The 13,584-nt window shown below is 42.7% G+C and overlaps 1 protein-coding gene across 5 annotated transcripts in view; it reads right to left on the bottom strand.

Moving 5' to 3' along the window:
* The window catches only part of Bmerb1 (bMERB domain containing 1), a 73,106-nt gene that overhangs the window by 27,856 nt on the left and 31,666 nt on the right, over positions 1–13,584 (bottom strand). For 4 of the 5 annotated variants that reach the window (XM_075942090.1, XM_075942091.1, XM_075942092.1 and 1 more), the window contains one exon: positions 2,901–3,024. The exons of the other annotated variant lie outside the window; for it this stretch is intronic. In XM_075942090.1, the coding sequence (XP_075798205.1) occupies positions 2,901–3,024 (124 nt within the window). The remainder of the gene's footprint in view (positions 1–2,900; positions 3,025–13,584) is intronic. 5 annotated transcript variants of the gene reach the window in all.

The raw sequence follows: 13,584 nt of genomic DNA, 5'->3' as shown, positions 1-13,584 counted from the left end.
ACAGAGAATCCTTGCATTGGGATTTGCTTCAGGGCAAGACTCTGCCTCCGAGACAGAAATGAGTCCCAGCTGTACTTCTGTTGTGCACTGGCTACTGACCTCGAGTCAGTTGTGTCTCTATTGCCTCAGATTCTACATCCATGCAGGGGGAAGTAGAACATTTTTGTTGGTTTCTGTAAGTGAACTATACTATGAGTAGGGCACACTGGGCAACATTTCAGAGGCCCTAGGAAGCAGTAGCTCTTAGCTGCCTTGCCTTGGGCCCAAGTACTAGGAGAAGCTCCTGAGTTCTCACCAGCACTCAGAGAATGGGTAAATTTTCCTCTCCTACTACTCAACATTCTGGCCGGGGAAAGACAAGGATGGGCTTTGCATCCAGAGGAAAGAGAGTAACAAACTAAGGAAGAAATAGAGGAATGATGGCAGCTGTTCCCAGACCTGGTCTGAAAAGGATCTGCACATGGCCACCTGAACTGTGGAACACAGGTTAATTCATGGGTCCCATGGCGTCTGTGGACTTAACATGTTTACCTCAGAGCAGGTCTAACAGAACCAGTCTCCTTGTGGGCATAACTGCCACTGGTTTTGCCAAAGGCTGTTAGTCTTGGTCTCATCCTCTGCTAAATGGGATAAGCACACACCCTGCTGAACAGGCAGGACTGAAAAAAAATCACCAAGAAAGGAATGGTGGCTTGACCTGTCTGGAGAGTGATGCTCCCCAGTTCTACTTCTGGCAGAGGGTGGGACTGAGCTGACAGACAGCTGAGGTGTTTGTTCAGTCCAGGTACCTCTGTTTTGTTGCTTCCTGTTTTAGACGGAATGGATCCAGCTGGACTTGCTGTCATTTTAGAGTTTCCATGAATTCTATGTCCAGTAGCCTGGGCAGGATGCTTGCTTAGGAATTTGAGCAGGACTAGCCCACTGTGTGCATGGGTTAGGGGCTCTGCAGCACACACGCAAGCACAGCTCTTGCTTGATGCATAGCATATGCATCTTCACTTGGGCATAAGTATATTCAAGTTTAGGAGTCTCGCATGTTCTCTCTGGTTCTAGAGACCATCACAGAGCCAGGAAAGATGCCTGCACATCTTTGCAGACCCTGGTGTTCAGAAGTGCTGTTTCATTTCCCTGGGGTTCTAACAGGCACACAGTGAGCATTTAGAATCCAAGCACAGCAAACAGTTTTTAAAGATATCTTTTCTCTTGGGAGACCCCCTGCTCCTTCCCCAGGGATCCTAAACTCTAGAGACCCAGATCACCTCCCTTCCTGCACGTGAGGGCAGCAAAGCCCAGGCCGGCCCAGCTTTGCCTGTTCAGCTCACACCAGGGCAGCCCCTGTGGGTACCCCACCCTAATGAGTGCCAGGAAAAGAGATGTGGGTTTGGAAGCCGCCTAGCCTGAACTCAACCCAGGGGCCTTGTTTAGCAGGTGGACATGGTAGTAACAGCAGGACATGGTAGTACACATAGCACTCAACCAAAACCTGAGAGGCCAGCCTGGGATACATACTGAGACACTGTCCCACAACAAAACAAAATAAGAAATAGATGACAATACCCACCTCTTTAGGGTCTAGTAAGAATCTAAGGTTCTTTTTTGCATATAAAATTAATATTTGAGCAAAGCATATAATTTATATGTATTTTAGATAATTTAAAACTTACCTCTAAACATCATACCACATCTCCTTAGAACAAGTAAGAGGCTTTACGTTCACAGACTAGTCATCCTGATTACATATTTCCCTGGAATGCTGCTGCTGGTCCCCACAGCAAACCTTAGCTTACTCTTTCTGCTAACTCAAAATAAGAAGCTGCCTTTCCCCACACGCGTGTGCATACATGCATCGGTATGTATACACAATTGCATGTGCACACTTATGTGTACACATACCTTCATAGTTTCATCGGGATGTAGCTGTCATAGCACCCCCATAGGGCCCTACATTGTCAACATTCTAAGATTAACTTGTGAGCCGGTAAGCCAGCCCAGCTCAAGCCCAAGGAGATGGGAAGTCAGAAGAGTTTCTCAATACAACAAAATGCGTCTATCACATGACAGGCCAGAGAGCAAAGCTTTTGAGAAATACCATAACTAACCACTTTCTGGTACTTCCCACTTAAAATAGCAAAGCTGAAACATAAAGACAAATTTCTTTCTTTTCTTTTTATTTTCTTTCTTTCTTTTGGTTTTGGTTTATTTTTATTTTATTATTATTTTTTTTTTGAAATGGGTTTTCTGTGTATTCCTGACTGTCCTAGAACTTGCTTTGTAGACCACACTGGCTTCAAACTCAGAGATCTGCCTACATCAGCCTCCTAAGTGCTGGGATTAAAGCTATGTGCCACCACTGCCCAACATAAAGACAAATTTCTTAAGGGTCCCAGAAGCCCTGGGATTTCCAGGAAGAGAAGACTGTAGGTACCACCTGTATATATCTTCCATGGTGACTCCAACCCTATCTACCCTCACCAAAGAAACCAGGATGTATTTTTTAATAATTTGTTGGTTTTCTACTTTCTTCCCTTAAACTTTTTTAAATCAAGAAAACTGAGTTTAAGCCAGGCATGGTGGCAATACCTTTAATCCTAGCGCTCAGGAGGCAGAAGCAGGCAGATCTCTAAGTTCAAGGCCAGCCTCATCTACATAGTAATTTCCAGGACAGCCAGGGCTACACAAAGAAACAGTCTTAAAAAATCAAAACCAAGAAAGGAAAAAAAAAGGGGGGGGGATGGAAGGAAGGAAGAAAACTGAGTTTAATTCCTTGAACATGTGGTACCCATGAGGGGTTCTCTTAGTGCCTGTAAGGGCTCAATGTTAGTACATGATGTTCCGTCGCCCCTTGTTCTTCAGGACACTTCCGTCCTACACACCTCTACCTTGCTTCCCCACTCACTCACATGAACCTGAGTTCTGACTCTCGACGGACCAGGACTTCACGGAGACGCTGGATTTTCACCATCTCCAGCTCGATCTCCTCTGGCATCATACTGGTCTCAGCCATGGAGATGATGTCCAGCTGGCCTGTGTAAAAAGGAAACTGGTGTCAGGACGCTAATGCCATAAGGGCTTTCAAAAATTCCCACCAGGCATGGGGGTGTGTTTCTTCATCCTAGATACTAAAGATGTGAGTTCGAGTTCCATCTGGAACACACAGGAGACAGGAGGGTTGTGAGTTTGAGTTTCATCTGGAACACACAGTGAGATTCTGTCTCTCCAAAAAAATAAGAATTTCTACAGGGAAAATTGTGCTATTGCTCTGGGGAGCAGCCAAAGCCCCAGCAGCCGTAACACACCACAGGGGCAGAGACGTGAACTGGGCTGACAGCGGGTGTGAGCGAAGGATCCTTCCAAATCCAGGAAACGTGACTTGTGTCCCAGCATAACGAGGTGAAGAGAAAGGGGAGCCTCTGATACATGATTAGAGAGAAGGTGTGCTTCTTCTTTCACAGGCCAGAGCCAGAGACCTCTGTGGGAGCAGGCCTGAGCCAGAGAGTCAGCGAGTCAGCGACCTGAGCCGGAGCAGGCCCAGGCCCGAGGCAGCAACCTCCACAGGAGCATGCTTGAGCCAGTGACCTCTACCAGAGCAGACCCTTTGTGGATCCAGGTGCGAGTCCGAGACCTCTGAGGGAGCAGGCTGGAGCCAGAGACCTCTGCGGGACTGGGCCCAACTAGGGACATCTACAGGAACAGGCCTGAGCTAGCAACCTCTGCAGAAGCGGGACTGAACCAGTGATCTCTACAGGAGTAGGCCCAAGGCAGCGACTTCAGGGACCTCAGCGGGAGCAGTCCCAAGCAAGCAACCTCCATGGGAACAGGCCCGAATGACCCCCCAGTACTACAGAGCGACCCCCAGGAGTGCTGAACAACCTCCAGGAACACGGAGTGACCTCTGGGGTGATTGGAACCATAATCCTGACTGCACCACAAGGAGCAACCATCTGAGCCTTGGATCCACTGGCACCTGGAAGATTGATCATCAGAGAGACAGCCAATCAGAGGAAAAGATGGTAACACGCTCAACACCACAAAGAGTAACATGACACCAATAAAGCTAGTGGCTTACAACAGCAAGATTTGAACAATCAAATATAGATAAAGCAGGAGAAAATGACCTAAAAAAATAACTTTAGGAGAATGTTTGAGACCCTTGAAGAGGAAATGAAAAATTCCCTCAAAGAAATGGAGGAAAACACAGTCAAAAAATTGGAAGGAATCAAAAAATCCCTTAAAGAAAACCAAGAAAAAGAAATCAAACAGATGAAAGAAATGATTCAAGACTTGAAAACCGAAATAGAGTTAATAAAGAAAACACAAACTGAAGAAATTATAGAAATGGAAATTATGAGAAAATGATCAGGAACCACAAATGTAAGCATAAACAGCAGAATACAAGAGATGGAAGAAAGAATCTCAAGCACTAAAGATAAGATAGAGGAAATAGACTTATGGGTCAAAGAAAACATTAATTCTAATAAAAGCTTAACACAAAATATCCAGGAAATATGGGAGACCACGAGAAGACCAAACCTAAGATTAATAGGAACAGAAGAAAGAGGAGAAGTCCAACTCAAAATCACAGAAAATATATTCAAAAAAAATCAAAAGAAAACTTTCCCTACAACCCCAAGGTCCAAATCAGGAGCAGAAGGAGAGAGAGCACGAGCAAAGAACTCAGGACAGCGAGGGGTGCACCCACACACTGAGACAATGGGGATGTTCTATCGGGAACTCACCAAGGCCAGCTGGCCTGGGTCTGAAAAAGCATGGGATAAAACCGGACTCGCTGAACATAGCAGACAATGAGGACTACTGAGAACTCAAGAACAATGACACTGGGTTTTGATCCTACTGCACGTACTGGCTTTGTGGGAGCCTAGGCAGTTTGGATGCTCACCTAACTAGACCTGGAAGGAGGTGGGTGGTCCTTGGACTTCCCACAGGGCAGGGAACCCTGATTGCTCTTCGGGCTGATGAGGGAGGGGGAGTTAATTGGGGGAGGGGGAGAGAAATGGGAGGCGGTGGCGGGGAGGAGGTAGAAATCTTTAATAAATAAATAAAAAACCTTTCCCAACCTAAAGAAAGGTATTCATATGAAGATACAAGAAGCTTGCAGAACACCAAATAGGCTGGATTAAAGAAAAAAGTCCCCTTTCCACATAATAATCAAAACAAAAAACATACAGAATAAAGAAAGTATATTAAGAGCTGCAAAATAAAAAGGTCAAGTAACATATTAAGGCAGACCTATCAGAATTACACCTGACTTCTCAACAGAAACAATGAAAACCAGAAGGTCCTGGTCAAGCATTATGTAGACATTAAGAGACCACAGATGTGAGCATAGACTACTATACCCAGAAAAACTTTCAATCACCATAGATGGACAAAACAAGATATTCCGTGACAGAACCAGATTTAACCAATACCTAGCTACAAACCCAGCCCTACACAAAGTACTAGAAGGAAAACTCCAACCCAAGGAAGTTGGCTACATCAACAAAAACCAAGACAATAGATGATCTTACAGCCACAAATCCCAAAGAAGGGAAAAACACACTCAACATCACCAACAACAAAAATAACAGGACCTAGCAATCACTGATCATTAATATCCCTTGATATAAATGGACTTAACTCATATATAAAAACACACAGGCTAATGGACTGGATATGAAAACAAAATCTATCCTTCTGCTGCATACAAAAAACATACCTCGGTGCATGAGTCTGGGACCTCTGAGGGAGTAAGCCTGAGCCAGGTCCTCTGCAGGTTTGGGCACATTCGAGTCTGGGACCTCTGAGGAAGTAGATTGGAGCCAGAGACCTTTGCAGGACCAACCCCAAGCCAGGGACCTTCACGGGAGCAGATCCAGACCAGGGACATTTACAGAAACAGATCTGAGCTGTCAACCTAGACCAGAGCAGGCCGGAGACAGGAAACTCCATTGGAGTGGAGCAAACCCCTGGGAGCTCCGAATGACCTCCAGGAAATGGAGTGATCAACGCTATAACTAGAGCTGTAATACTGACTGTACCACGAGGAACAACCTCTGAGCCTTGGATCCACCAGCTCCTAGAATTTTAATCACCAGAGTCACATTCAGCCCCAACCACACCTATTAGAGGAAAAGATGAGTAGACAAGGTAAGAACACACGCAATACCACAAAGAGCAACACGACACCAGTAAAATCTAGAGAGCCTTCAACAGCAAGACTTGAACAACCAAATAGAGTTGAAGCAGAAGAAAATGACCTAAAAAATGACTTCAGGAGAATGTTTGAGACTCTTAAAGAGGAAATGAAAAATTCCCTCAAAGAAATGGAGGAAAAGACAAACAAAAAATTGGAAGACATCAGTAAATCCCTTAAAGAAAACCAAGAAAAATCAGTAAAACATATGAAAGAAACTATTCAAGACTCAAAAACTGAAATAGAGACAATAAAGAAAACACAAGCCAAGGGAATTATAGAAACAGAAACCATGAGAAAATGATCAGGAACAACAAATGAACAGCAGAATACAAGACATGTCATAGCCAGAACCTGGAAACAACCTAGATGCCTCTCAGCTGAAGAATGGATAAGGAAAATGTGGTACATTTACACAATGGAGTACTACACAGTGGAAAAAGATAATAACATCTTGAAATTTGCGGACAAATGGATAGATCTAGAAAACAACATATTGAGTGAGGTAATCCAAACCCAGAAAGACAAATATCATATGTGCTCACTCATAAAGCAAAGAAAAACCAGCCTACAGTTCACAATCCCAGAGAACCTAGACAACAAAAAAGACCCTAAAAGAGACATACATGGATATAATCTACATAGGAAGTAGAGAAAGACAAGATGTCCTGAGTAAATTGGAAGCATGGGGACCATGGGAGAAGGTAGAAGGGGAGGAGAGAGAAAAGGGGTGGGGGAATGAAGAAAAATTTACAACTCAACCAAAAAAATTTAAGAATCAAAAATTAAAACAGGACCTATGTCAATACCAAAAAAAATCAAAAATTGAAACGCACAAACTCTACTACTAAAAAAGTGACCGGAGTTAACTTAATGTCAATGGACTCAACTCACCTATAAAAAGGCACAGGCTAAGAGATTGGATACGAAAACAGGATCCAACATTCTGCTGTTTACAAGAAACACACCTCAACCACAAAGACAGGCACCTACTCAGAGTAAAGGGCTGGGAAAAGGCTTATCAAGCAAATGGACCTAAGAAACAAGCAGGTGTGGCCATAGTAATTTCTAACAAAGTTGACTTCAAACTTAAATCAATCAGAAGAGATGGAGAGGGACGTTTTATACTCATAACAGGAACAATTCATCTGGATGAAGTCTCAATCCTGAATATCTATGCCCCTAATACAAAAGTAACCACGTACGTAAAAGAAACATTACTAAAACTCAAGGCAGCCATCAAACCGCACACACTAATAGTAGGAGACTTCAACACTCCTCTCTCACCAATGGACAGGTCAATCAGACAGAAACCTAACAGAGAAATTAGAGAATTAATGGAGGTAATGAATCAATTGGACTTAACAGACATCTATAGAACATTCCACCCAAATAGGAAAGAATATACCTTCTTCTCTGCAGCTCATGGAAAATTGACCACATACTCGGTAACAAAGCAAACATCCACAGTTACAAAAAAAATTAGTAACCACCTGTGTCTTATCAGATCACCATGGATTAAAGTTAGAATTCAACAACAATGCTACCCCCAGAAAGCCTACAAACTCATGGAAACTGAACAGTCAACTACTGAACCATACCTGGATTAAGGAAGAAATAAAGAAAGAAATTAAAGTCTTCCTGGAATTCAATGAAAATAAAGAAACAACATACTCAAACTTATGGGACACTATGAAATCAGTCCTAAGAGGAAAGTTCATAGCACTAAGTGCCCACTTAAAGAAAACAGAGAAAGCACACATTAGAGACTTAACAGCCCACCTGAAAGCTCTAGAAAAAAAGAAGCAGACTCACTTAGGAGGAGTAGAAGACTGGAAATAATCAAACTGAGGCCTGAAATCAACAAAATAGAAACACAGAAAACAATCCAAAGAATCAATGAAACAAAAAAGCTGGTTCCTGGAGAAAATCAACAAGATTGATAAACCCCTATCCAAACTAGTCAAACGGCAGGTGGGAATATGCAAATTAATAAGATCAGAAATGAAAAGGGGGACATAACCACAGACACAGAGGAAATTCAGAGAATCATTAGATCTTACTACAAAAGCCTGTATGCCACAAAACTGGAAAATGTAAAAGAAATGGACACTTTTTTAGATAAATACCATATACCAAAATTAAACCAGGACCAGGTGAACAATCTAAATAGACCTGTTAGTCACGAAGAATTAGAAGCTGTTATAAAAAACCTCCCTACCAAAAAAAGCCCAGGACCAGAAGGTTTCAATGCGGAATTCTACCAGAACTTCCAAGAAGAGCTAATACCTATACTCCTTAATGTATTTCACAATATAGAAACAGAAGAGTCATTACCAAATTCCTTTTATGAAGCTACAGTTACTCTGATACCAAAACCACACAAAGACTCAACCAAGAAAGAGAATTTCAGGCTAATCTCACTCATGAACATCGATGCAAAAATCCTCACCAAAATACTGGCAAACCGAATCCAAGAACACATTAGAAAAATTATCCATTATGATCAAGTAGGTTTCATCCCAGAGATGCAGGGCTGGTTCAACATACGAAAATCTATCAATGTAATCCATCATATAAATAAACTGAAAGAAAAAAAACCACATGATCGTTTCATTAGATGCTGAAAAAGCATTTGACAAAATTCAACATCCCTTTATGATAAAAGTCTTGGAGAGATTAGGGATACAAGGGTCATACCTAAATTAATAAAAGCTATTTACAGCAAGCCGACAGCTAACATTAAATTAAACGGAGAGAAACTCAAAGCCATCCCACTAAAATCAGGAACACGACAAGGCTGTCTACTCTCTCCATACTTCTTCAATATAGTGCTTGAAGTTCTAGCAATAGCAATAAGACAACATAAGGGGATCAAGGGGATTCGAATTGGAAAGGAAGAAGTTAAGCTTTCATTATTTGCAGATGATATGATAGTGTACATAAGTGACCCCAAAAACTCCACCAAAGAACTTTTACAGCTGATAAACAGCTTTAGTAATGTGGCAGGATACCAGATCAACTCCAAAAAATCAGTTGCCCTCTTATACACAAAGGATATGGAAGCAGAGAGGGAAATCAGAGAAGCATCACCTTTCACGATAGCCACAAACAGCATAAAATATCTTGGGGTAACTCTAACCGAGGAAGTGAAAGATCTATTTGACAAGAACTTTAAGGCATTGAAGAAAGAAATTGAAGAGGACACCAGAAAATGGAAGGACCTCCCTTGCTCTTGGATTGGGAGGATCAACATAGTAAAAATGGCAATTCTACCTAAAGCAATCTATAGATTCAATGCAATCCCCATCAAAATCCCATCAAAATTCTTCACAGATCTGGAGAAGACAATAATCAACTTTATATGGAAAAACAAAAAACCCAGGATAGCCAAAACAATCTTATACAATAAAGGATTGTCTGGAGGCATTACCATCCCTGACTTCAAACTCTATTACAGAGCTACAGTATTGAAAACAGCTTGGTATTGGCATAAAAACAGAGAAGTCGACCAATGGAATCGAATAGAAGACCCTGACTTTAACCCACAAACCTATGAACACCTGATTTTCGATAAAGGAGCTAAAAGTATACAATAGAAAAAAGAGAGCATCTTCAACAAATTGTGCTGGCAAAACTGGATGTCAATCTGTAGAAGAATGAAAATAGATCCATATCTATCACCATGCACAAAACTCAAGTCCAAATGGATTAAAGACCTCAATATCAGTCCGAACACAGTGAACCTGATAGAAGAGAAAGTGGGAAGTACTCTACAGCACATGGGCACAGGAGACCACTTCCTACGTTTAACCCCAGCAGCACAGACACTAAGGGTATCATTGAATAAATGGGACCTCCTGAGACTGAGAAGCTTCTGTAAAGCAAAGGACACTGTCACTAAGACAAAAAGGCAACCCACTGACTGGGAGAAGATCTTCACCAACCCCGCAACTGACAAAGGTCTGATCTCCAAAATATATAAAGAACTCAAGAAACTAGACCGCAAAAGGCTAATCAACCCAATTATAAAATGGGGCGCTGAGCTGAACAGAGAATTCTCAACAGAAGAACTTCAAATGGCCAAAAGACACTTAAGGTCATGCTCAACTTCCTTAGCGATCAGGGAAATGCAAATCAAGACAACTTTAAGATACCATCTTACACCTGTCAGAATGGCTAAAATAAAAAACACCAATGATAGCCTTTTTGGAGAGGTTGTGGAGAAAGGGGTACACTCACCCACTGCTGGTGGGAATGCTAACTTGTGCAACCACTCTGGAAAGCAGTGTTTCGGTTTCTCAGGAAATTTGGGATCAACCTACCCCTGGATCCAGCAATACCACTCTTGGGAATATACCCAAGAGAGGCCCTATCATACAACAAAAGTATATGCTCAACTATGTTCATAGCAGCATTGTTTGTAATAGCCAGAACCTGGAAACAACCTAGATGCCCTTCAATGGAAGAATGGATGAAGAAAGTGTGGAATATATGCACATTAGAGTACTATGCTGCGGTAAAAAACAATGACTTCTCGAATTTTGCATGCAAATGGATGGAAAAAGAAAACACTATCCTAAAAAAAAAAAGAAAACACTATCCTGAGTGAGGTAACCCAGACCCAAAAAGATGAACATGGGATGTACTCATGTACTCACTCATAATTGGTTTCTAGCCATAAATAAAGGTCACGGAGTCTATAATTGGTGATCCTAAAGAAGCTAAATAAGAAGGTGAACCCAAAGAAAAACATATAGTTATCCTCCTGGCTATGGGAAGTAGACAAAGTTGCCAGGGGAAAAATTGGGATCTTGGGGGTGGGGTGGGATGGGGGTAAGGGGAGATGGGGAGAGAAAGGGGAGAAGGGGAGGATGGGGGGAACTTGGGGAAACAGGATGATTGGGATAAAGGAAGCTTGGATAGGGGAGCAGGGAAGCACAAATCTTAGTTAAGATCTTGCCAAACCTTAGGGTTGGCAAGAGACTTGAACCTAGAGTGGCTCCCAGGAGCCCAAGGCAATGTCCCCAGTTAGTTCCTTGGGCAGCTGAGGATAGAGAACCTGAAATGACCCTATCCTATAGCCATACTGACGAATATCTTGTATATCACCATAGAACCTTCATCTGGTGATGGATGGAGATAGAGACAGAGACCCACACTGGAGCACCGGACTGAGCTCCCAAGGTCCCAATGAGGAGCAGAAGGAGGGAGAACATGAGCAAGGAAGTCAGGACCACGAGGGGTGCACCCACCCACTGAGACAGTGGGGCTGATCTATTGGGAGCTCACCAAGGCCAGCTGGACTGTGACTGAAAAAGCATGGGTTAAAACCGGACTCTCTGAACATGGCGAACAATGAGGGCTGATGAGAAGCCAAGGACAATGGCACGGGGTTTTGATCCTACTTCATGTTCTGGCTTTGTGGGATCCTAGCCATTTTGGATGTTCACCTTCCTAGACATGGACGGAGGGGGGAGGACCTTGGACTGTCCACAGGGCAGGGAACCCTGACTGCTCTTTGGACTGGAGAGGGAGGGGGATAGGAGTGGGGGAGGGGGAGAAAGGTGGAGGAGGAGGAGGGAAATGGGAGGCTGGGGGGAGGCGAGGCAGAAACTTTTTTTTCTTTTTCTCAATAAAAAATTAAAAAAAATTGAAACAGTATCCATGTCCACGCCAAAAACAAAACAAAACAAAACCCATTAAAAAAAAGAAAAGAAACACCTAGACCTTGTCTTTCTAGAGTTCTTAGGTCTCCTGACACGTTTGTGTGACTAACAGGCTTTATATTACAGGACAAACTGGTTCCAGACATAACTCTCACTATTTAAGGGGACTTGATTTGCAAAGGGTGATCTCAGGAATTAACTGCTTATGTATCTAATGGTAATTAACTGGATTAAAAAACTTAAGGTTTATATAAATTATAAACATCTAAAATATAAAGTCTAAATTATGAGGATTCAGAAAATGATTTAAAATATAGAAATATTAGTTATTCTATGCTATTGTTATACTAGAATTTCAAAAGTTCAAAGTTTTAACATTAACCAGTAGAATTCTGATGTTCTGATGTTATTAATCAACCCCTGGTAACTGCTACTATTATCAGTCACAAGTTTAAGATTTAAGATTCCGTCTGATTGCCTTCTAAATATGGACTTAAGGATGCTCATTCTCATGCTAGAAACATGTCTGTCCCATTGAATATTCATGCTGTAACCCAGAGCCATAGCTCTTACTATGACTCAAACGCACAAGTCAACACCGGCTATTTTTGTTGTTGTTGTTTGTTTGTTGTACATGTTCACTCAGTTCCCTTTGGTTTTAGATAACCAAACTGAAATGTAATCTCAAATATTGCATGGGATGTACTTAGCTTTCCAAACTACCTGAAAACCAAAACTAACAGTGCAATCGGTATTGTACCTGGCAGCCCTGCCTGGGCTTTCCTTTGGTGCACTTACTACAACTAAAAATTATTTTTCTATTAGTGTGATTCCATTCTAAAAAGGCTGTGGGTGAGTCATGTTTCTTATTTCTGACGCCTCAGCCTAACTCAGGCTTTCCTCTTCCCTTTGTAATCTGCCATTTTCTCATAGTCCATGTCTGTCTCATCTCTATCCAGAGTAGTCCTCTGTTCCCCGCCAGGACAAACCCTTTTCCCCTCCTCTCCCTCGTCCTCTGTCTCCTATGTCTCTTATGTTCTGCCCTCTGTCCCTCTGAACAAATTAACCTTTGCGCTGATAACTTGGTCTTGCAGGCTCTGAGCTGATGCTTTTCCTTTCGGAGGGTATTGAGGACAACACAGATGTCAACCTCTGGCTCCATACACAGTGCAACACATGAGAAAATGCTCACAGTACACCTGCACACACATGGGAACATGCTCACAGTACACCCGCACACACAGGAATATGCTCACAGTACACCTGCACACATGAGAAAATGCTCACAGTACACCCGCACACACAGGAATATGCTCACAGTACACCTGCACACACATGGGAACATGCTCACAGTACACCTGCACACATGGGAACATGCTCACAGTACACCTGCACACACGGGAACATGCTCACAGTACACCTGCACACACATGGGAACATGCTCACAGTACACCTGCACACACATGGGAACATGCTCACAGTACACCTGCACACATGGGAACATGCTCACAGTACACCTGCACACACGGGAACATGCTCACAGTACACCCGCACACACATGGGAACATGCTCACAGTACACCCGCACACACAGGAATATGCTCACAGTACACCTGCACACACATGGGAACATGCTCACAGTACACCTGCACACATGGGAACATGCTCACAGTACACCTGCACACACGGGAACATGCTCACAGTACACCTGCACACACATGGG

This window comes from Microtus pennsylvanicus, chromosome 11 (genome assembly GCF_037038515.1).
Source record: "Microtus pennsylvanicus isolate mMicPen1 chromosome 11, mMicPen1.hap1, whole genome shotgun sequence".
Classification (NCBI taxonomy): Eukaryota; Metazoa; Chordata; class Mammalia; order Rodentia; family Cricetidae; genus Microtus; species Microtus pennsylvanicus.
This window is presented reverse-complemented; position numbering and strand designations above follow the sequence as displayed.